Below are 25,027 nucleotides of genomic sequence, written 5' to 3'. Positions count from 1 at the left end.
CCTACTTCTGTACTGATTCCTTTTTTTTCTATGTAGTTAACTTGGCTTAGTTTTGCAGTTCTAGAAGTTATGAAAACGGGGTGACTTAACATTGTGGTTTAGGTGTGAACTAATATTGTGTTAAGAACCTTAATTTCTTCTTCGAGTGATTGCTCACATCCATTCCAGTTAGGTGTGCGCGCCGCGCGTGCACGTTTGTCGGAAACTTTTTACCCTAGCAACTCCAGTGGGCCGGCAGGTCGCCCCCTGGAGTGGCGCCGCCATGGCGCCCAATATATATCCCTGCCGGCCCGCCCGCTCCTCAGTTCCTTCTTACCGCCGTGTCGGTCGTTGGAACTGTGGAGCGCGGCATAGCTGTCCTCCACGTCCCTAGCTCTCCTAGTTTCTATCGCTTGTTTATCGCTTATCTCTAGTTCTATAGATAGTTGTTAATTAGTATTGTTAAGTAGATAGTTTAGTAAATAGCTGTTAAGTAGTTCCTGGCCGGGGGGCTTAGCCCTTCCCGGCACCGGGCGCCAGGCTCATGCCTGTTTCGCCAGGCTTCAAGCAGTGTGCGGCCTGCAAGAAGCCCATGCCTACCAGCGATCCCCACGAAGCGTGCCTGAAGTGCCTCGGGGAATCGCACAGATCTGACAAGTGCCGCATCTGTAAGGCTTTTAAGCCGAGGACAAAAAAGGAGAGGGATCAGAGGCTCCGAACTCTCCTAATGGAGGCGGCACTTGACCCGTCGACTTCGCAGACCGTGGTTTCGGCACCGGCACCGGATCGCTCCGGCACCGAGAAGACTCCTCGGCACCGACCTTCTCCGGCACCGGAATCAGTGCCTAGGCCGTCGAAGTCTAATACTCCGGCCAGGCAGACCCGGCTTGAACGCCCGGCCTCGACATCGGCCGCGGCGCCGCCGGCACCGTCAGCACCGTTGACTCCGGGCCCGGCGGGTCTGTTGAGTCCGGTGCCGCCGAGCTCCCCCATGAGATCTGGGGTTGAGATAATGGTCCCATCCACACCGGAGACCTTCGCCTCGGCTCGGGACCTTATTGCCCTGACGGAGCCTACTCGGCTGCCACCCCCGGTTCCTCCGGTGCGGGTCACGTCCAGAGGCAAGCCCATGATGTCGGCACCGCCCTCGGACAGTCGTTCGCCATCCAGGCCCCGACGTCTTGGGCGCTCCAGATCCCGACGCCGCTCGCAGTCCCGGCACCGCTCCCCTCCGCGGTACCGGTCGCACTCGCGGCACCGGTCGGCATCGAGACGGTCGCGGTCAGGCTCCAGTCGACACCGGCACCGCGACTCCAGGAGCAGGTCCCGACGCTACTCGCCGCACCGGTCGACCTCCCGGCACCGAGCTGGTGGCAGGTCCCGGTCCCGATCTCGCTCGACCTCCCGGCACCGAGCTGGTGGCAGGTCCCGGTCCCGATCTCGCTCGACCTCCCGGCACCGAGCTGGTGGCAGGTCCCGGTCCCGGTCGATCTCCCGGCACCGAGCTGGTAGTAGGTCCCGGCACCGAAGCGGCGCCCGGCACCGTGACAGATCCCGGTCCCGAAGCGGCGCCCGGCACCGTGACAGATCCCGGTCCCGAAGCGGCGCTCGGCACCGTGACAGATCCCGGTCCCGAAGCAGCGCCCGGCACCGTGACAGATCCCGGTCCCGGTCCCGGCACCGTTATGACTCCCGGCACCGGTCCCCGGCACCGAGACGATCCTCCGTGCCGGCCCGCGCAGACCCGTACCATCCAGGGTCGGCCCCGCCGTGGCCCTCCAGGCAGCCGTCCGTGTCCTCCCAGACGGACAGCGGCTATGCGCTGGGCACCGACCGGCAGGCGGCGCTGTTTGCTGATCCGCCGCTGCAGGACCAAGGCCCCCCACAGTGGGGATTCTGGACACCCTGGGCGTACCATCAGGCCCAGGGCCCCCAGCAGCTCCCTGCTAGGCCGGCGACTGCGGAGCGTAGGGCCCCTGAAGCCTCTTTGTCTCGCCCCCCTCCCTCCCCGGAAGGGGACGAAGGGTCCAAACAGCAGGACTCCGCTGCGGCTCCGGAGACAGAGGCGAGGGCTGAGGAAGACCCTCAGTTGGACACTATTGTGCCTGGGGTCTCATCATCCTCCTCCCCGGATGAGGCGGTGGCGGGTACCTCCTCCAACAGTCCCCCCCCGCTGGATCTCAGGGCGCACCAGGACCTCCTCAGGCGATTGGCTCAAACCTGAGTCTGCAGGCAGAGGAGGTCTCGGAGATAGAGGACCCAATTGTTACCATCCTCTCTTCCGATGCTCCCACCAGGGTCGCCCTGCCGTTTATACGGACCATTCAGGCCAATGCCAATACTATCTGGCAGTCCCCGGCCTCCATCCCTCCGACAGCGAAAGGAGTCGAGAGGAAGTACATGGCCCCTTCTAAGGGGTACGAATATTTACATGTTCACCCGACTCCCGGTTCACTGGTAGTGCAATCGGTGAACGATAGGGAGCGTCACGGCCAGGAGGCTCCGGCCCCCAAATCCAGAGAAGCCAGGCGGATGGACCTCCTTGGCCGTAAGGTGTATTCGGCTGGGGCGCTGCAGCTCAGGGTCTCTAACCAACAGGCCCTGCTGAGCAGATACGCCTTTAACTCCTGGGTGGCAGTGGACAAATTTAAGGAGCTGCTGCCACAGGATGCTCGCCAAGAGTTCACGGCCATCTTGGACGAAGGCAAGAAGGTCGCGCGCACGGCCTTGCAAGCCTCCTTGGACGCTGCGGACTCGGCTGCCCGTACCCTCGCGTCAGGAGTTACGATGCGTCGCATCTCCTGGCTGCAGGTTTCCGGCCTTCCGCCAGAGCTCCAGCACACGATACAGGACCTTCCTTTCGAAGGCCAGGGCCTGTTTTCCGATAAGACGGACCCCAGACTTAAGAGTTTAAAGGACAACCGGGTCATTGCGCGGTCCCTCGGGATGCACACCCCCGTGACACAGCGTAGACCCTTTAGGCCGCAGCAACAGCAGCACCGTCGGCCGTTTTCCCAGTTCCGCCAGCGGCAGGACCCTTACAGGCGCCGCGGCAGGAACGGGAGGCGCAGGCAGTCGGGGAACCAAGGGGGGCAGAACCAAGGCTCCTCAAAACCCCCGCCTGGTCCTAAGCCTTCATTTTGAAGGTGCGCTCGAGGGCGCAGTAACAGTTTCCCCTACGGATCCTTCCCCTCCGTTTTCCAACCGCCTTTCGTTTTTCCTCCCGGCGTGGTCCCAAATAACATCGGACCGCTGGGTCTTGAGCGTGGTGCAGACGGGGTACCGCCTGCAGTTTGTTTCGTTCCCTCCTTCCCGCCCTCCTTCCTCGTCCCTCTTCAGGGACCCCTCTCACGAGCAATTCCTTCGGCAGGAGGTGCGGACGCTCCTCAGCAAAGGAGCTATAGAGGCGGTTCCCGAAAACGAGAAAGGCAAGGGGTTTTATTCCCGCTATTTTCTGATCCCCAAGGCCAAGGGGGGCCTCAGGCCTATCCTCGACCTGCGAGAACTCAACAAATACCTCGTGAAGTTGAAGTTCCGCATGGTATCCCTGGGGACCATCATTCCATCCCTGGATCCGGGAGACTGGTACGCCGCCCTCGACATGCAGGACGCGTATTTCCACGTTGCCATTTGGCCACGCCACAGACGCTTCCTCCGCTTCGTTGTGGGGGCTCGTCATTATCAATTTGCGGTCCTCCCGTTTGGCCTGTCCACGGCCCCGAGGGTGTTTACAAAATGCATGGCAGTTGTCGTGGCGCATCTTCGGCGCAACCGTGTCCACGTGTTCCCTTATCTGGACGATTGGTTGATTCGGGGCACGTCGGAACAGCAGGTGTACAGCCATGTCCGCGTGATCACCGGCATGTTTGCGAGTCTGGGCCTCTTGATAAACACAGACAAGTCCACCCTGAGGCCCACTCAGAAGGTGGAATTATCGGGGCCGTCCTGGACGCCACTGTGGGCAGGGCCTCGCTGCCTCGGCAGCGGTTCCAGACCATGGCGGCGATCGTTCAACGCTTGCGGTCAGCCCCGTTGACGTCAGTGAGGACATGTCTAACCCTGTTAGGCCACATGGCGGCGTGCACTTTTGTGACCGACTACGCTCGGCTCCGCATGAGGCCTCTCCAGCTGTGGCTTATCAGTCATTACAGACCAAGGCAACCGCTAGACATGTTAATCACAGTCCCCCAGAAGGTCTTAGATTCCCTCGGCTGGTGGGTGGACCAGTCCGTATTGTGTGCGGGTCTTCCCTTTCACCCGTCTCAGCCCTCGGTATCCCTGACAACGGATGCCTCAGATCTAGGCTGGGGGGCCCACCTAGGGACCCTGCGGACGCAGGGCCTATGGTCCCAGGAGGAGGTGGGGCTACATATCAACATGAGGGAGTTGAGAGCGGTCCGCCTTGCTTGCCAAACGTTTTGTCATCAGCTTCAGGGTCGTTGTGTAGCCGTGTTCACGGACAACACGACGACCATGTATTATATCAACAAGCAGGGCGGCACCAGGTCCTCCTCCCTGTGCCTCGAGGCGATACGACTCTGGGACTTTTGCGTAGCCCACTCCATTCACCTCAGGGCTTCCTTCCTTCCCGGAGTACGGAACACGCTGGCGGATCGATTGAGCAGATCCTTCCTGTCACACGAGTGGTCCCTTCGACCGGACGTCGCTCTCTCCATTTTCCGGAGGTGGGGTTATCCCCGGGTGGACCTCTTTGCGTCCAAGGGGAACAGGAAGTGCCAAGCGTTCTGCTCCTTTCAGGGCAGGGAGCCGGGGTCGATAGCGGATGCCTTCCTCATCCAGTGGTCGACCCACCTGTACTATGCGTTTCCTCCGTTCCCTCTGGTTCACAAGGTCCTCCTGAAGGTGCGCAGAGACAGGGCTCGTGTTATCATGGTGGCCCCGGCATGGCCCAGACAGCACTGGTACACCATGCTGCTAGACTTGGCCGTAGCCAACCCAGTTCCCCTGCCCCTTCATCCGGACCTGATTACCCAGGACCACGGGTCCCTCTGTCACCCAGACCTGCAGTCGCTGCACCTAGCGGCGTGGCTCCTGCGTGGCTAACTGGTTCCGAGCTGCGCTGCTCCACGCCTGTGAGAGAGGTGCTCTTGAGCAGCAGGAAACCATCCACAAGAGCCACATATTCGGCAAAATGGAAACGCTTCTCCTGTTGGTGCGTAGAGAGAAATCTCCGCCCTATGGAAGTTTCGGTATCCGAAATCTTAGATTATGTTTGGTCCCTCAAAGAACATGGTCTGGCCTTATTGTCGTTGCGAGTCCATCTGGCAGCTATCTCCACCTTTCACCCGGGTGCGGACGGTCGCTCCGTTTTTTCTCACCCGACGGTGTCGAGATTCCTTAAGGGGCTGGAACGGTTATTCCCTAACGTCCGTCCCCCTGCTCCAACCTGGGATCTTAACCTGGTGTTGTCCCGGCTCATGGGGCCCCCCTTTGAGCCGTTAGCTACTTGCTCCCTGCTTTACCTCTCTTGGAAGGCTGCCTTTCTAGTAGCTATCACCTCAGCTAGACGGGTGTCGGAACTCCGAGCCCTTGTGGTGGACCCCCCATACACGGTCTTCCACAAAGACAAGGTGCAGCTTAGACCACACCCTGCCTTTCTACCCAAGGTGGTCTCAGCCTTCCACGTCAACCAAGAGATTTTCCTCCCGGTTTTTTTCCCAAAACCTCACTCCTCAGGCAGGGAGCGGCAGCTCCACTCGCTGGATGTCCGTAGAGCTCTCGCGTTCTACATAGAGAGGACCAAACCCTTCCGCAAATCCCCCCAGCTTTTCGTGGCGGTAGCGGACCGTATGAAAGGGCTTCCTATCTCCTCCCAGAGGTTATCCTCGTGGGTTACGTCCTGTATCAGGACCTGTTATGACTTGGCCCATGTCCCTACGGGCCGTGTGACTGCGCATTCTACCAGGGCGCAGGCGTCGTCGCTGGCTTTCCTGGCCCGTGTGCCCATCCAGGAAATCTGTCGGGCAGCGACCTGGTCATCGGTCCACACCTTTGCTTCCCACTACGCCCTGGTCCAGCAGTCGAGAGAGGATGCGGCCTTCGGAACTGCAGTGCTCCATGCCGCGACTTCTCACTCCGACCCCACCGCCTAGGTATGGCTTGGGAGTCACCTAACTGGAATGGATGTGAGCAATCACTCGAAGAAGAAAAGACGGTTACTCACCTTTGTAACTGTTGTTCTTCGAGATGTGTTGCTCACATCCATTCCGCACCCGCCCTCCTTCCCCACTGTCGGAGTCGCCGGCAAGAAGGAACTGAGGAGCGGGCGGGCCGGCAGGGATATATATTGGGCGCCATGGCGGCGCCACTCCAGGGGGCGACCTGCCGGCCCACTGGAGTTGCTAGGGTAAAAAGTTTCCGACAAACGTGCACGCGCGGCGCGCACACCTAACTGGAATGGATGTGAGCAACACATCTCGAAGAACAACAGTTACAAAGGTGAGTAACCGTCTTTTCCTGAGGAAAGCACTTTTCTGACTTCAGAGTTAATTTCTCAACTTTAACAATGCAGAAATAAACCTTTTTATATGTAATATTTATATGAAGTGTATATGCAGAAGCATATCAGTCCATTTTGCAACATTTAGTTAGCATGTGAACATTGACAGCCCCAATGCACACCAGCATAACTTTTTTTTTCTTTTTCAAGCAGAATATTCATTCCCTTTCCAGCTCCTGTTTACTTCAGGGGCTTTTTGAGCAATGAAAATTGCTCATATATTTTGTGGGGGGAGGAGGGGGAGGCTTGATTCTCATTTACACTAAAGATACTCTGCATTGTAATTACAGTAATCGCTATTTCAAGACCCTTTACGCTGCCAGAGCAGTCTATTTCAGAAGCTGCTGTTGCATTTAAGTTGATGGACCAGGGACAGCAGTTTTAATTCACTTTGTCCAGACCCCATTCACTCCCCATTGGATATCTTCTTCAGCTTTCTGGCATTCTGCAGTCTAAGATGCCTGTTGGTAGCACTTCCTCTTCATAGTTGTTTCTTTGCTGCAGCACCTCAATCCTGTGCTGGGAGTGGGAGCTGTCAAAATTGAGGTGATCTGTTACATGGTCAGAGTTCCAGGGAAGCAGAGAGGAGAACTCCCCTGTCTATATAGATTAAGTCACAGTTTTAAGAGCTGTGGATATTTACTGATCAGTATCCTTCGGTGGAGTCACATCTAGCTCACAGAAGTGAGTGACTGTGACAATGAAACAGTGGTTTGAACAGTGAACTCCTGCGAAAGGGACAGTCTCACATGGCTCCGAAAGTGCTAAGGAGCAACAGATGAAATCAGAAAAGGAGTATCTGTGCAGAGCAACCCCAAGAACTGATTGGAGGTGCACCTACCTATCTACCCACCCAGTGAAGCATTTCTGGGCTTTATGCAGTCTCGTAAAATCTGTGAAACAGCAGAGGACAAAGGGGTAAAAGTCCAGCTTGAAAGCAACTACTACAGTTAAAACTGCGGAGGAATTAATGTTAAAGGAACCCTCCAGAATGCTTCAAAATATGACCTGGGAGAGCACAGAGAATATTTTTCATTGAAAAATGCTCAGAGTGGAGTAATCTGATTGGAGAAGCAGCTCTGCAGTTTCAGTGCACGCATGGGTAGAAGATAATTATATGGGTTTGGAACCCTCTTCACTTAAACTGATTTCTGCCTTATCCATGACATTTTGTTATGATCCTATTTTATATTCAAAACATAACAAGTTTGCCCATAAAACAGTCATAAAATACAGTTTAATCTACTCATGCAAGGAGATAACACGTCAATTTAATCTTGTATATTCAGTTCAGTGAAATCACTATATTCAAAGAATGTTAAATTCACAGGGAAAAATGAATGTGAGGAAATAGTCTGCCCATCTTCACCCTGCCCTCTTGTGCTCATATATTACAGTAATTTTTAATCACATGACAGCATGATATTTCCACAAGACCTCTCTCACTCAGTGCATACATGTGACCAATCAAAACTGATTTTTCACCTGATCATCAAAATGTGTTGTCTGTCCCAAATTTCAGCTTTTTAGGTCCACCTATAGATATTAGAACTGTTCCCAAAAAAGGTTGTTGGGTTTTTTTTGTTTTTTAATGTTAAGTTGGCTTTTCATTGTCTTAATCTAAGAAATGACAGAACCATGTTTGCATACATTTTTTTTTAAAATCACCTTTGGGCAAAGATAAGATCTGGAAAATTTTCAGCCTGTAAAATGAAAACTTGACAGCTTACGCAAGGCATTTGACTTGGTATCACATGGCATTTTGCTTAAAAAAAGAAAAGAAAATGATGCAAAATTAACATAGCACACATTAAATGGATTAAAAACTGGCTAACTGAAAGATCTCAAAATACAGTGCAAACAGAGAATCCTCATAGAGAGCGTGTGGTGTTTCTAGTGAGGACCTGCAGGGATCTGTTCATCGGCCTATGCTATTTAATACTTTTATCAATGACCTAGAAGAAAACATAAAATCATTATTGAAAGTGTGTGGATGTCAGGAAACTTAAGTGGTAAATAATGAAGAGGACAGGTCACTGATACAAAGCGATGTGGATCACTTGGTAAGCTGGGCGCAAGCAAACAATGTGCCTTTTCATATGGCCAAATTAAATGTATACATCAAGGAACAAAGAATTCAGGCCTGTACTTACAGAGCTGAAGATTTTATCCTGGGAAGCAGGTGGCTCTGACAAAGACATGGGGGATCACGGTGGATAATCTGCTGAACATGAGTTACAGTGCAATGCAATGGCCAAAAGGGGCTTATGTGATCCTGTTTATACATGCAGGGGGATCTCAGGTAAGAGTAGGGAGGTTATATATTACTTCTGAGTTTGGTACTGGTGTGACCACTACTGCAATACTGTGTTCTGTTCTGCTGTCCACAGTTCAAAGAGGATGTTGATAAACTGGAGAGCGTTCAGAGAAGAGGCATGAGAATGATTAGAGGATTAGAAAACATGCCTTACAGTGATAGACTGAAGAAGGTCAATTTATTTAGGTTAACAAAAAAGGTTAAGAGGTGTCATGGTCATTCTATAAGTACCTACATTGGGAACAGAATTTTGATAGTGGTCTCCTCAGTCTAGCAGGCAAAAGTTATAGTACAATCCAGTGGCTGGAATTTGAAGCTAGACAAATTCAGACTGGAAATAAGATGCATTTCTTCTTCAAGTTGTGTCCCTGTGGTCCTCCACTTTAAGTATTGTTGCATCCTTGCACTCATAGTTGGAGATTTATGGTAGCAGTGTCCAATTGGGCATGCGCAGTCCCCCTCTCGTGCTGCTTCAAGCAGTTAACTGACACTGTGCAACCAACCCCCACCCCAGTTCTTTCTCTTCCGCTGTTGGCTCAAATTGGAGCACCCAGCAGTGCCTCACACTAGAAATAATCCTTTTCCTTTAGCTGTAGTTCTTAATTAGTATACAATAGACTCATTTTCCTTCATATCTTATCCCTGTCCTTTTAAAAAAAAAAAGAAAAAAAAATTCCTCGTAGGACTGTAAATTTCCATCTCCTCGATTGCAGCAGCATCGCAGAAGTTTTCTCTCTCCACATTACTGAGAGAATATGCTCTCTCAGGGCATTCCTAGCTCCCCAGGCTTCAAACTTTGCAGTATCTGCTGGATTTCAATACTCCTCTCAGTGCATCCGTGTCTTGGTGAGTGACATATAGCAAAAGTGCTCGCACTGTCACAACTTGAAAGGCCAGAGATCTACAGTTAAAGCTTATCCTCATGGAGAAATCTCTTCACCCAGCATCTGAGCCTAAGGTATGAACTCCTCCCAGCCAGAAATCACCGCCTGCCGCCTGGGACAAAGGCCCCTCTTCTCGGGGAAAAGATCCTGGATAACCTGCCAAGAAGGCAGCAAAGGAATGGAGCACTATGTCCCCAACTCCAGTGTCGGCTAAGAAAAGGCACCCCAGTACCAACCGCACTGGCCATATCAAAGGCCAACAGACCAGGTACTGATGGTACTAAGAAACCCAGACCCCTACGCAGTTGAGCTCTGCCAGAGGCATTAAGGGGAAAGTGAAACCCCATACCACAGCACCAGCAAGCAAACCATTGGTACTGAGCATTCCAGCGCTAATGCTGCCACCTACTGCTGGTACTGTGCACCCCAGCTCCACACCTGCGCCAGTAAGCACACTCCAGCACACAGTACTGAGCTTCACCATCCCACCAATACTGAGACTGGGCACATGACAGCAGTTCCTGTGTCACATAGAGTTATCTGTCTCGGTACCGCAGTCTCCTCTCCTTGGCACTAACAGTAGATGCGGTACTTAGCCAACCCAGCTCTCCACAGCTTTCTCCGCAGTTCTCGAGTGGGGAGGACAATGGAGAGAAGGATATAGGACACTTGCCACAGCATTCCTCTCCTGTGGCGGCTACTCCCACACAGGCCCCACCAAGCATAAGATTCCCTGTAGATCTTACAAACCAACCCTGGCACGGCCAACCCCGGATACCCACAGTGCCCATCCAACCGCAATGGCCATTCTGGCAGCCATGGGCTCCATATCCACAATAACAACAACAGGGAGTACCCACCACTCTGCTCACAACTGATGCACCTCAATCCTCATATTGCTATCAAAGGCACCTCCTGCTGTTTCCCAGCAAGGGACCGAAGAATGGGAGGAATTCTCTGCCCACACGACCAGGCTGACATTCAGGTTTCATCTTTCTCACCGGATGACACATTTATGCCTCCACCTCCCACCACAGCAGACAATTTCAGGCAGTTTCAGAATTCCTACAAGACAGTGGCCACTTCGCTAGACATCTCTCTGGAAGAGGTCCAGGAGTCTCACCATAAGCTAGTGGGCATACTACACACATCCACTTCATCCAATATTGCCCTTCCCATGAATGATGCGATTATGGACCCTGTGAAGTCGCTTTGGCAAACACCAGCAATGATTGCACTTACCTGTAAAAGGTCTGATAGGAAGTATTACGTGCTGGCCAAGGGCACTGAATTCCTTTCCTCACATTCAAAACCGAATTCACTGGTTATCAATGCGGTGAACGAATGGGGTAAGCTATCATACGGGATGTTTCTATAGTTTTTTTAAGACTGGAAACAGCTCGATCTGTTGGGCCGCAAACCATACTCAGGTGCGACCTTACAATTGAGAATTGCCAACTCTGAGGCCCTACTGGCAAAGTGTGATCACAATAATTACACAAGTCTCTCGGAATTTATAAACTTTATTCCAGAAGACAAAAAGGATCCGTATAAAACACACATCACAGAGGCCCACCTTATCACCAGAACAGGGCTACAAGCTGCCTTTGATTCCGCTGATTCCACAGTGAGATCCATAGCAACAGGAGAGCCTCCAAATTTCATCTATCTGGTTTCCCAAAGCCAGTGTAGACCACTGTAGAATACTTACTGTTCAAAGGCGGCTAATTCTTCACAGACAAAATGGACAAGTTATTGCATACCCTGAAGTTTTCCGAAACTACATACAGACAGTAGACAATCCAGACTACGCTCCTTGGGCATCTGCAGAGTTCTTTCTTTTTATATCGATAGAACAAAATATTTTTGTAAGTCTCCGAAATTATTCATTTTCCATCACCAAACAATCCAAGGGGCATGCCATTTCCAAACAATGCCTATCCAAATGGATATCAACCTGTATCAAACTCTGTTATCTCTAGTATGAACAACAACCCCCCATGGGGCTCTGTACACACTCTACTAGGAGTGTCTCAGCCTCCATAGCATTTCTCAATAACATCCCTATTGCAGAAATCTGTAGGATTGCAACCTGGACCTCACCGCACACTTTTATACAACACTGTTGCAACAACATGCATCTTCTGATACCCTGTTTGGTCACACTGTGCTTTCATGTACTATGATTTCAACTCCAGAGGCACTGCTCTGAAGTCATTTAAAGTAGAGCACCCACAGGGACACCACTTGAAGAAGAAAAAGAGAAAGTTACTCACCTTGTGCACTAACAGAGGTTCTTCGAGATGCGTGTCCATGTGGGTGCTTCATTACCCACCCGCCTCCCCTCTGCTTTGGAATTCTGTCAAATACAGACTCTGCAGTAGAGAAGGACGGGGGGGTGAGGGTTGATCGCACAGCACCAGTTAACTGCTTGAAATGGCGCTAGATGGGGACTGCGTGTGTGCGGCCCAGTGGGGGCACTGCTACCTTTAAATCTCCAGCTACGAGCAGAGGGGCACAAGAACACCTAAAGTGGAGCGCACACAGGGACACGCATCTCGAAGAACCTCCATTACTGCATCCGCATGGCAGAGTCGATGCATGGATGGGGCATGCAGGGTCAGCCCTCTTCTCGCTCCTTCCCCGATTTCTGTCCAGCAGGATTGGTGGAGCCAGGCCCCAGCTCCCTACCCTGGGGAGGGGGGAGAGCTCTTCAGGGAGGCACTGACTGATAGGCTAGCTCTGCATCCTGGGCCTGCACCAGTCGCCCTGCCACTGTGGCAAGGAGCCGAGGGGCGCAAGAACACCTAAAGTGGAGCACACACAGGGACACGCATCTCGAAAAACCTCCATTACTGCATCCGCATGGCAGAGTCGATGCATGGGTGGGGCATGCAGGGTCAGCCCTCTTCTCGCTCCCCACCTCGAGTGTGAGCCCACAGGTACCCACTCCAGACCAGCCAACATACCCCTCCTAGTACATACACGCACACCCCTCCAGCACTCTTCCCACTTTGTTTCAATAAATAGATTGGGATGCTTTGGGGCTAGTTTTTAAATACTTTGGGCTATTAATGCAGTATAAATCTGGCAACCATGGTGTTAGCCCCTGAGACACCTGACTCCACAAAGTGCAGGACAGAGGCTGGGGGTTGGCTACTGTGGAGACTCGCTGCGGAGACTTGCTGCCCACTTCTCCCCTCCTCACGCAGGCATGGGCTCAGCAAAACTGCCATGGAGCTTTTTGTGTGTGGGCAGGGCACAGAAGCAGAATGTAGGGCTCCCCTGGTCATGCTGCAGAGCAGACAGCACTTGCACCTGCTCTCTGCAGTATCCACAGTGCCTCTCCCCTGCTCCTCTCTTGCACACAGCTGGCTCCTGCCCCCTTCCTCCCAGTACACAGCTGACACTAGCCCTCGGTTCCCCATATCTGTCCCCCACCTCCCCTGTGGAGCTGGCTCTAGCCCTCGGTATTACAATACAATACAATATTTTTGTATTAATATAATGCATATCTGAAATTTCTGAAATAAACAGCTTTGAAAATCCAAAATTACCGTTTTCTCATTGCTGGAAAACGTTGGCCCTAGATATAAGCAACTAGAAAAGGTCTATTGGAATGGAAATGGCCAAACATCTTTACCTGTAGTGATCACTACATACTCCAGCTTTAATACATAAATATAATAAACACACAGAATGAAATAAAATAGGCTGAATTGATGTGTTTTCTCAGTGTATTGTGAGGTAAGCAATAAAGATATTGTTCTCAATATTGAATAATAGTGATTGTGTGGATAAGATCAATATTCATAGGTTTAAAGGCCGGAAGGGACCATTATGATGATTTGTTACACAGGAGGTTAGACTAGGCCATAGAACTTTACCCAGTAATTCCTGCATCAAGGCTGTAACTTCTGCTTGAGCTATTGCAAGCTTTTAGAAAAGCTATTTAATATTTATTTAAATACATCGTCATTGAAGTCTGTTTTAATATGCTTCAGGAATCTCCACCAAATTGCTGTACCATAGTACTTAATGTTCTAGTATATAAATTAATCTTCAGTTAATTCAGAGAACCAATCCTCAGTTTATGGTACACAATAAAAATTCATTTGCGCTACAATAACCTCTTACCACAAGATAAGGCTGTGGGCTGCCACTTAAAGTGCATTGCAGTCGATGATGGTGAATGGTCAAGGACAGTTAATAGTGCATTTCAAGGGAAATCAAAATTCAGATCAAATTAATCTTATGTAAACATTGATTTTTGGAGGGTCGTGACCTCAGTGATGCCAACACGAAACTTAACGATGGTTAGGCTGCTAGAGTACAAAGACTACTGCCCATCATGCTGACCACTATTACCTCAAGTTCACTTGTACTCCCTGTCCCTATCCATCTGTTTCTTGTTTTATACATAGATTGTAAGGACTTAGGGCAGGGACTTCTGTGTTTGTACAGCACCTAACACAGAGGGGTCCTGGTCATTGATGAGGCCTTCTGAGCACTATAGCAATACAAATAACGAGTGGTAGTACTAGAGTGAGGTTGATTACATCTCAGGTACTGGCATTTGCTCATAAGTGACATCTCTTCACCATCTGCAGAGTCAGTATTATCAGTATATACAGTGTGTTGGGTGTTGACATCACTCCTGGGCCTACAGAGGTGGAATTGTGCTGGAGGCAACATACTGAGCCACTGGGGACTGATTCATGGCACCTTCTAGCAGCCCCCCTCCAATCAGTAAAGGCAGTGCTGGTTGTTTTGCGCACATTTGTGTTGAGGCAGAACTGTCAGTCACACAGCACTTATTCACTGCTGTACTGAAAACCTGTTTTTCCCCATTCGTAGGTTCTCCTTCATGATCTTACCTGCACAGAGCCATACTGCAGGAGTTGTGTGTCCCACCATGGCACCTTTTTAGAAAGTAGTTGGCAGTTCAGGGTGTATATGTGCTCCTTTAGCCTTGTATTCTATTGTGCAGGGGTATGAATACTGCATCCTTTGCAAGCAGTCCCTCGGTTCCTCTCATTGCCATCTAGAGCATTCATAAAATGTAGTAAAAATTGTATGTAAAAGTAGAAGGGTTTTTTTTGGTAGTTTTAAAAACTTTATAGTTTTGATTTTATTGCAATTTTTTTTTCTGACTATGGCCCCTATTAACATAACAGCAGAGCACCTCAAATCTTGAATGTATTTACCCTCACAATACCTCTGTGAAGTAGGGTAGTACGATCATCCCCATTGTACAGATGGGGAACTGAGGCACAGAGAAGCTAAATGCCATGCCCAAGGTCATGCAGGAAGTCTGCTTCCTGTACATTTCCGAAGTCCCAGACTAGTGCCCCAGTCCCTAACTACCAATCATCTTTCTCTGGAACAACACTTCTTCCAGCAGAAAGATTGGATTTTGTACTCAGCGCCCAAACTGCTTCACCTGACAACATGACGGGTTTCTAGGGCAAGGTTACTTTCTTCTGTTGGAGTGTGAAGAGTCCAGACCCTTTTCACTAGGAAGTGTTACTCTTTTAAGTGTAATTGGTGTTGAAGAGACTTCCTCTTATTTGATGTCTTGGCAACAGTTATGGCTATTTCTGCATATGGTGTTTCTAAGAAAGGGGTGGCTTTTTCCATTCCCTGGCGTAACAAGTTAAAGGATCTTACAATTGTGATGCTTCCTATCTGGAAGCCTGCTGATCCCTGTGACGTGAATTTGGTTTCCACTAAAATTACCAAGAGTCTTTCTGAGTCCATAGGATCTTGCTCTTTGTACCCCTTTTCCCCTTGTCTTAGGACTGTCTGCTCAGCCAGGAGAGTCTTGGAGCTGGATTCTGATGGTAGTCCTACCCTGTATAATCTTCAGGTCTGTCTCAAGGCCCACATTTTTCCAGAGCCCCATAACCATGCTGAGGGAAGTGAAGTCACTTCCTGTGGATATCAAAATTTCTGTCCCTCCTTAGGAAGCCTAGCAGTCCGTGGCCTCTGGAAGACTAAAGATCAGGCCATCTCAACTGAAGGACTGTCTTAAGTGCATAAAACTGTGCATGTGCTCCTGTTAGAAGCTGGCCTACATTTTGTATCTGACTTCCCAGGGCTCATTCACTAGGGAGTATGGCTGCTTCAGTGGCAAGTATCCATAGTATGCCCTTAACAGAAGCTTTATGGGATTCCTCTCCGAAATTCTTTCCACGCCTTCACAAATGAAGATTCTCTCAATCCTGTGTTCAGAGCAGATGCTTGTTTTGGGAGGGGACAGTGCTTTGATTGTCATTCAGTTCGCAGTGATCTTTAGCCCACCTCCTTAGAACTATCTGAAAAATTCAGGGAAAAGGGAACGCTTTGGACTATTTTTTGTCCATTTTAAGATAAACTGTAGAGCTGGTTAAACTTTTTCAAATTTTGAAATTTCCATTTAAAAAAAATTAAAATTTCCATGAAATGTTTTCCTTTCCTCAACCTGCAGCCCTTCTCTGGAGGACATACTACCTAGTGTCCTGTAGCGTGTCCTGGGCAGGCAATTTCAAAGGAGAGAAGAGGGGCTACCTTCTGCAGAGCTTAGGGTGTGTTTCCTCCACAGAGCCATAATGACCTCTCCTGTGCTTCAGAAGTTAAGGGTTCTGGAGGTAGAGAAGAACTGAGCGATGCTTGGGGCTGGAATATTTATACCTAAACTTGTTACAGCTGTGTTGATCACAGGATATTTGAGTGTAGTAATACTTTCTATGGGACCAACTTCTGTTGGTGAGAAAAACAAGCTTTCGAGCCTCCACAGAGCACTTCCTTGGGTGACCTGATAAGAAGCTCTCTGTAAGTTTGAAAGTTTCTCTTTCACCAACAGAAGTAGGTCTAATAAAAGAAATTACCTCACCCATCTTGTCTGTCCAAGTAACTGCTTTAAATGGTTGTGTAACCATGTAGTTAGGCATGTGGTTCTGAGGAGGCAATACGTTATGGAAAATAGAAAGTACTGGGGTAAGTAACCCCTACCCCTTCTTGTATTTCAGTCAGAAGTCCTGCCTGATCCTGCGAGATGCGGAGCACCTTCAACTCCCCTTATCTTCATCTGAAGTGAAGGGTACTCAGCACCTTTCAGGTTTTGCCTGTGATATCCAAGCTCTGAAATAAATCTCAGTTCTTGACTGGAAGCACCTCTTTTACCACATTAGGTTTATATAACAAATCAGTGCATTCTGAGGCAAGTGGTACATTTCCTTTGAATGCCACTTCTAGTGAACAACAAAACTATTCTAAATTAAAGGAATATTGAGGTTAGAAGCAGAATTGTAAAATTGTAAATGTGGTCTCTTCTTTTCTTTTACAGATGCTTCAGGCATGCTCAGTCCAACACTTACCAGTACCATACGCAGCATTCCCACCCCTTATTTCTAGTGATCCATTTCTTTTGCATCCTCCTCACCTCTCTCCGCACCATCCTCCTCACCTGCCACCGCCAGGCCAGTTCGTTCCCTTCCAAACACAACAGTCACGGTCGGTATGTATCATATTTTACTAACTAACTTTCCCAGAATATTTGCAGTGGTCATTCAGTTGGCTTTATGGTAGGGGAAAGTGGGTGCACCTGACACTCAGTAACTCTTACAGGTTTTTGATGCAGAAGTCCATGGCCCATAAGAATCTGATACAAGAAATTACAATCACCTTAGTCTTATTAGTATTTTTCAGTCCACATACTCTTGTTCCTCCTCTGCTCCTGTCAGTAGAGCCTAAAGTAATGTTCACCTTTTTCATATATTTCCTGCTGCTTCTGCAGTTGTGTTTTCTCTCCTGGGAGCAGAAGAGAAAGTCTAGTGGTTTTGGTGGAACAAAATCGCAGGTTGCTTCCTAGAAAGAAATAGGAGAATATGAGGAGTAAATTTCCCTTTCTCCTCGCCTCCATCCAGTTACATCAGACAGATATTTTTTAAATTGCAAATTTTGATGGACAAAGGAAAAAAGCATAGTGCCTTGTGTCCTGGAAAATGCATTCCAGAGAACCTCGATATTTTTTGGAGAAGGTTATGGAGCCCTTCCACTCAGGGAAAGCTTAGTGGAGGGGGTAACAGCTCCATGATAGGAATCCATACAGAAGTGGAGCTTAGGTGACCTTACTTTACGTATTTCATCTAACAAAAAGTGAGACTTCATAATCCCCATTTAATATCTCTTCGGAGATTGCGGACAGTCATCTGTATCCTCCTAAATGTTTGTTTGGCTGGCACTTGAGAAGTTGCCAGTAGCTGATTAATACATACATGCAAAAGAGCAGTTTCAGTATGATTAAGTGCTCAGGCCTACGCATGCACCTTACGGCTGAACCCCTGAGTCAGGTGTGGTTTTACACTAAGATCAGGTGACTCCAGCATGGTGGGGGTTGACACCTCCTGTGCCAGGCCCATAGGGTTACAATGATGAGTGCTGTAGAAATAACTACAGTTTAAAATTTTGTTCAGCAGAACAGGGGACAGAAATTCCCATTCCCTTTGTTTCTACCCAGTGGTTTCCTCTGCTGTGTTTTGTGAAGTGGGTGATGCTATTTACCTGCAACCAGGAAGTAAAGGGGCAGTTATTGAGACAGTAGGAGATTAAGGATTTAAAAAATTTTGAGACCAAGATTAATCTGATCCTTGGGCTGACCTTTCTTAATAATAGACGTAATATATAATATAGCAGTGCTTAAGATTAGCATATCTAGTCTCAACTGCTGTTATATGCTATTTATGAATTCCTCTTAAAATTGTTTTGAGCTGGAACTTATGCTGCTGCTTCTCTGCCCAGAAATAATTTAAAACAGAACTGAAAATCTGTTGAATTTAGTACCAGAGTGTTTGGGGGGGGGGGGTGGATAAAGTGAGGGGTGCCTCCTACTCTCTACTGTTTCACTTATGGTCCTTTACTTTACTGTTGGTGCCAGAGAGAGATCCACCTAAGCAGATTTATTGCCCTTTTATAGACAAATGATTGACTGGCTTCTGAAGTTAAATGCAGCAAAGTATCATTGCAGAGCTGATATTAGCGTTTTTCTAATGAAATAATGTCACAAACAAAGCTCACTATTGTGAGGATTATTGACTCTTGTGATAGAACTTATACAGTCATTGGGTGTAATGACCTGGGCACCCCAAGGGAGGATTGTGGTGCCCAAGTGCAAGAGGGGAACGGAAGCTTCTTTTTAACAGGTGATCTCTCTGCCACTAGGTAAAGAGAGTGTTTGTAAAAGCGATACACGATTGACATGGCTATGAAAGCAACCAAGACAAGGCAGAAGCTCAGTACAGTGTATCCATACCCTGCGTTTTAGTGGCAGGGGGAGCAGGCTTTGGTGGTGGAGGGAGAATAACAGTTCTAACTTCACGTGCAAACAATGAGCATTCCCATAGGAAACATTTTTAACATGCTCAGGCTTGTAGCGGAAGCTGAAGGCACCTGGAAATATGTAGATAATGGATTCTATAAGGAAATAGTAGAGAACTGGAACCATTTTTGAGATAATCTGTGGATTAGGCACTTCTTTGTATTAAAGGAGTAAGCAGTTAAGATACTGCCCACAAATATATAGTCTACTGATTCAGAGGATCAATATTAAAGTACTCCTGGATTCCAGCAGTGATTTTACTTAAGATCTGTTTATTTTAGATACTTATCTGGCCCCCATAGCGCCTCCCATTCTTCAGTGTATTCATTGTCACAGGCTCCCCGTGAGGTAGGGGGAAGTGCAGTTATTCCCATTTTATAGCTAGGGAGCCAAAGCACATGGAGACAAAGTGACTTTCTCCCAGGTCACATAAGGTCTCTGTTGGAGTAAAGAGTTGACCATGGTTCTCGTGAGTCCCAAACTCGCATCCTGACCATCTACCTACTCTTAAGTCCTTTTACTGTCCTGGAATATTTTATTGAAGAACTTGCACTGACTGAAATGTTTGTGTATTTCTGTGTACCCTCATGATTTTCTGTGTACCCTCGTGATCATCTATGGTTGCTGATTTCAAGGCGTTATTTTTACTATAGACTAGGGGTTCCCACCTATTTATCATTGTGGGCTACATATGCAGCTCTCCGTGTTGTATGCCGCATCCACACAATATATATACTACTTGTATGGCCCTGAGGTTGTCACATGGGCCGCAGCTGTGTGCTGATTGTGCCGCAGTTGAGAACCATTGATATAGACTGTAGCCAGAAAGACAAAAGAACTTTGAGCCTCTTGCTAAAAGTCTTTCATTTGACGTTTCACAGCTAGTTTCATGAGGAGAGCAGGCTGCTGCTTACATTCTTAGGGAATTACAGTAACTTCCATGTTTAATTTCCAGTTTGCAAATGTCCTGGCCTCTGAGTGTGCCTAGCTGGAAAATGTTGCTATATACTAGATAAGGGGTTCCCAAATTGTGGGCACGTGAGACATATCAGAGAAGGCGGTACATGGGAGAAATTGCGTAATGGCGGGTTTTATTAATTTTATTTTTTTGCATTTTCATAATAGACTACTCAGATAAAGCTTAAAACTCTTGGAATTTGTTATATAAAATATGGTAGTTAATTTACTTCAAGATGTATGTACAAGAACACAGATACAGAGATGCTAACAGACTCCTCACCTCCAGTCACCGTACATTTGCCCAGCATCTGTCCATCTAACTGAGCTCAGAACTTAGGTTTTTTTTCAGTTGTATACATTGTACTATATCTGTACGTAACAGTGAGATAAGGACAGATGATTAAAGACAGGTAGCGTTAAGAAGAATGCACAAAGTATCAGTGATGAGAAGGGTAGAGGCACATGGGCGTTTGGTAGATCTGAAAGGTGGTACATCATAAGAAAAGTTTGGGAACCTCGGTACTAGATCCTTATTTAACCCCTTGGGGGATAGAGAAATGGTTGTTTTTCCACTAGCGTTGATGACAGAAGCCATAGATCCAATCAGTTACATTTCTTCTGTAAAAAGATGACAGCAACAAGGGAACACAAAGCTGTAAGTTTGTCTCATCTGTGGGGAAAAATTAACTATCCTAAATACAGCAAACGCTATTTCTTCCTAGCCGCTTCAAAGGATAGAGAACGAAGTAGAACTTCTTGGAGAACACCTTCCGGTAGGAGGTTTTACCTACCCTCCCTCAGCTCATCCACCAACATTGACTCCCTCAGCCCCTCTCCAGTTCTTAACGCACGACCCTTTACACCAGGAGGTGTCCTTTGGAGTAGTAAGTATTGCTTTCAGCACTTCCCTCTTCCTCGTGCTGTGCTTTTAAATTCATCAGTACCCTGGCATGGGTTACTATTGTACATCACAACTGTTTTATTAAAAAAATAAAACCAAAAAACAGATTACTGAATAAAATTTTTTTGAGGCTGTCACTGCATAATGAAATTTGTTTACCTTTGACTTGTTCAGACATGGAGATTAATGTATTAGTGACATCATTTAATGGTTTCTGATAAACATTACCTGTAGAGAGCCTGTCATTCCAGTTGCTTAGAAAAGGTTTTCTGTTCCAGCACAATCTGCTGCTGCTACAACAGAAACTATACAACCAAAGTGTTGAAATGCTGCACTTGTTTTGTAATGAATTTCTATGACACTTAGGGTATGTCTGCACTGCAGTTGGGAGTGTGCTTCCCAGCTCAGAGAGACAGACACATGCTAACATGCTTAAAACAGCAGTGCAGTTGGAGTAGTCTGGGCAACAGCTCAAGCTTGCTGCCCAAATACGTACCCAGGTGCTCCAGATGGATTTGTACCTGAGCTGTTGCGTATGCTGCCATGGTTAAACTGCTATTTTTAGCATGTTAGCTCAAGTAGAACTAGCATGTGTCTATCTGCCTGAGCTGGGAAGCGCACTCTGAGTTGCAGTGAAGACATGCCCTGATTAGTTCGGTTGGGTATGGACGTGTTCTACAGTAGGGTGCACAAAAAAACATTTTTCAAATTAAATCATGTTGCTAGTTCATTACTTCCCATTTTATCCTCTTGAATTGCTGCTGTCAGTCACCTTATGCTTGTTTCTTTAGTTTTCTGGTTGTGAGGTAAAATTTTAAATTTGTTAAAGATTTTTTTTTTCCTGCTAAGAAGTTTCACACTTACAATGCTTACCTGTACTGAAAAAGGCAAGTCCATGGCCTCGCTAATATCTTTATCCTGAGACCAAGTCAAACATAAATTGATAAGCAAATAGTCCATGCTACATTCACAACCACTCCCATCTTTCAATATGTCAAACATCCAGTAGTTAAGAATGCTGAAATGCTTTGGCCAAGTTATACTCCTCTGTCAGGGTTTAAAGTCTGAAGTCAATTGGAGTTGTGTTCTTAAGTCACATAAATGCTTTTGAAAACCCTGCTCTTGGATGCCTAAAATGGGCTTAGTAGCCTAATTTTGAAAGTGTGAACTTTTTATACACAAGGGCCAAAATCACTTTGTTAATGTATTGAAAGTGTAAATAATTTTTCACTGTTAGCACTGAGCAATTTTGTTTTGAAATAACATTTTAATAAAAACACAATTTTAACGTCCTGATCCTGCAACCACATCTGCCCATATTTCACATAAGTAGTTTCACTGAAGTCAAAGGACTATTTGATAAAGTTACATATTTTTGTAGGTTTGCGGCATCAGAGCCTTCGTTTTCAGTGTCTATTTACCTGTAGTGCCTTGATTTAATTTGCTCCACCCTGTTGCCCATCCTACTTCATTTGTGTGTGTTGGGGGGAAATAGGGTTTTCTCAAGTACAAAGTTCAGCTTTTAAAAGTTGAGTAGGAGGGATGGGAACAGGGTGATTGTTTCCGGTTTAGCAAATTATAGAAGTATCAGTTCTCCATGAGACTTTAGATTTGTTGATTTGTACTATTTTGGGACAGGGAAGAGTAATCTTTGAAGCTTTGTGAAAAACGGTAAATGACTCCTAAACGTTAAAATGTATCCAGGATTTTTCATCCTGATTTATTGAAAAGTTAGTTTGATGCTGCTTATGTGAAATAGAAAAGAAAATGAAGTATTAAAAAGTAATTAGTCAGTGGTGAGTGGCTCCATTTCTGTTTTTCTTGTATGCATTAACTTAGAAATAAGAATAAATAAAGACACACACAACCCATTTTGATAGTGTTGGTACCTGTACTTGGTACTAGGGAGTAAAATTAAAGCTTATTGTCTTGGAGTAGAAGGTTTTTTGAGGTGAAGTGTTTGTGGGAAAGAATGAGAGAGTGCTATTATATGTCAGTGTGTCAATTTATTGTCATAAATTCTGGGTTTTATATATGCATATATATTTATATAATTTGTTTGAAATAATTTCTCAGTTAAAAAAAGGAGGATCAGGTATTTTAGGGGCCTTCTACTAATTGTAGTTCATTTGCATGGATGGCACAAACATGAAGGATGACTGACAAGGTGCCACCAAAATCCTTTAGTGATCTTTCCTTTCAATGAATGAATTATTTGATACTCTTTTAAATGTCACTTCAAAATAGGTGGCAAATTTTTAACGTTTGCTCCATTTTCATAGCAGAGTAAGAAATGTTAGCACAAGGATACCGAGGATTAGCTTACTCCCATTCGGGAATAAACTATATTGTAAGTAGTGGCCTACTAAATTCACGGCCGTGAAAAAACACGTTGTCACCGACTGTGAAATCTGATCTCCCCGTGAAATCTGGCTATTGTAGGGGAAGGACAGGGCTCCAGCTGCTAATCCTGGCCTGGCTGGGGGAGGGACAGGACTTCCTCTTCCCCTGCAGAGGCTGGTTTAAGAGTTGGGTCAGACTCACCTTTGGGAAACTGCTTTCGGGAAACTGCTTTCAGGAAACTGCAGCTGCTGGCTGGAACAGCCCCTGATCCGGGCAGAAGGCCACAGATCCAGCTGTCAGCCCCTGACCTGGGCAGGAGGCCACAGATCCGGCTGTCATTCCCCTTGTGGAGAGGCTGCAGCTCCAGCTGTCAGTCCCCAACTGGTAACCTGTCCCTCACTTCTGCGCTGCTGCTGGCAGTGGCACTGGCTTTAGAGCTTGGCACCCAGCGGGCTGCCCGCTATGAAGGCAGTGCCACCCCCCAGCAGCAGCGCAGAAGTAGAGTTGAGAATCCCACCACCCCCCTGCAGTAGCACTGCAACTGCCCCCCCACCTTCTTTTGGGTAGGGACGCCCATGGTTATGACACTGAAGTTGACTATTTTTAAAATGCTATGACTGAAATTTATCAAAATGGACTGAATTTGATTGTGCCCTAACTGTATGGACTCTCTACACTAGTATAGCTGTGTACATACTAAGGCTTTTGCCAGGGTAACCATATCAGTAGGTCATAAGATCACAACTCTAACCAAGTTTCAGAGGGCTAGCCATGTTAGTCTGTATCAGCAAAAACAGCGAGGCGTCCTTGTGGCATCTTAGAGACTAATCAAAATAGTTATACTAGTAGTAACCCGGTTTTTAGACCAGGCCTTAGAAGGATTTTAAGGACTACTGTATTTTGCATGGGTTTCCTGTGTACGTTGTATATCTCAGCCATTTCACACAGAATGCTGGAAGCTGCATAATTTGGAATCCTTGATTTAACAAAATTGTGTTTTGAATAAACATTTTAATTTTATTTGTTAATGCATTTTAAAAATCAGTTCTAATAGTCCAAATATCAGTTAATTTAAATATACTCGTAAACTGTACAAGAAAATACTGAAGCTTTTCTTCCTCCTCACAGCCTTATCCACCCTTTATGCCTCGAAGACTCACAGGGCGCAGTAGATACCGATCCCAGCAGCCAATACCACCACCCCCTTATCATCCCAGCCTGTTACCATATGTGCTGTAAGTTTTGTGCAGCTTTTTGTAGCTTATTAAATAACGTTTTTAATGAACTTTCATTTTTAAATGATCCATTTAGCATAGGCCTTATCCTGTCCTCAGCCCAACACTGTTAATCCTGTTCTCTTTCAGGCATAGCACGTAGCAACATCTGTCATTAGTTTGCCTCAGCATTCGCATGGGAAGGGGCTTTTTTCAGCTGCCTTTCTTACATGTTTACCTTTCATATCGAAATTGCCCACATTTGGGCTTTGCCCATAAGCAAAAACAGTTGAGCCACTTTCAAGGATGAACAGAGTCAAACACTTGCTATTATTATTATTATTCTTTTAAGTGTTTGCTTCCTGTTGTGAACAGCGCTAGCGCTTCAACAAGCAAATGGTAGAAATGTGAAATTGGGCAGGGACATAGTGGGCCTCTTCCTGATCCTGTGGAAGGCTGTTTAGTCCACGTGTAGCAGTATATAAAATATACTTGCATGCTAGGCTTTGTACTTATTTTTTGTTATGTGGGTACAGGTTACGTTCTGATAT

The 25,027-nt window shown here is 47.2% G+C and overlaps 1 protein-coding gene across 2 annotated transcripts in view; it reads left to right on the top strand.

Annotated features, from left to right (window-relative positions):
- Positions 1-25,027, top strand: part of RNF38 (ring finger protein 38) — a 223,484-nt gene that overhangs the window by 173,756 nt on the left and 24,701 nt on the right. For both annotated transcript variants that reach the window (XM_030565841.1, XM_030565842.1), the window contains 3 exons: positions 17,028-17,198; positions 20,741-20,902; positions 24,391-24,497. In XM_030565841.1, the coding sequence (XP_030421701.1) occupies positions 17,028-17,198; positions 20,741-20,902; positions 24,391-24,497 (440 nt within the window). The remainder of the gene's footprint in view (positions 1-17,027; positions 17,199-20,740; positions 20,903-24,390; positions 24,498-25,027) is intronic.

Source organism: Gopherus evgoodei, chromosome 6 (genome assembly GCF_007399415.2).
Source record: "Gopherus evgoodei ecotype Sinaloan lineage chromosome 6, rGopEvg1_v1.p, whole genome shotgun sequence".
NCBI classification, from domain to species: domain Eukaryota; kingdom Metazoa; phylum Chordata; order Testudines; family Testudinidae; genus Gopherus; species Gopherus evgoodei.
Note: the sequence above shows the minus strand (reverse complement) of the source record. Positions and strands in the feature narration are given on the sequence as shown.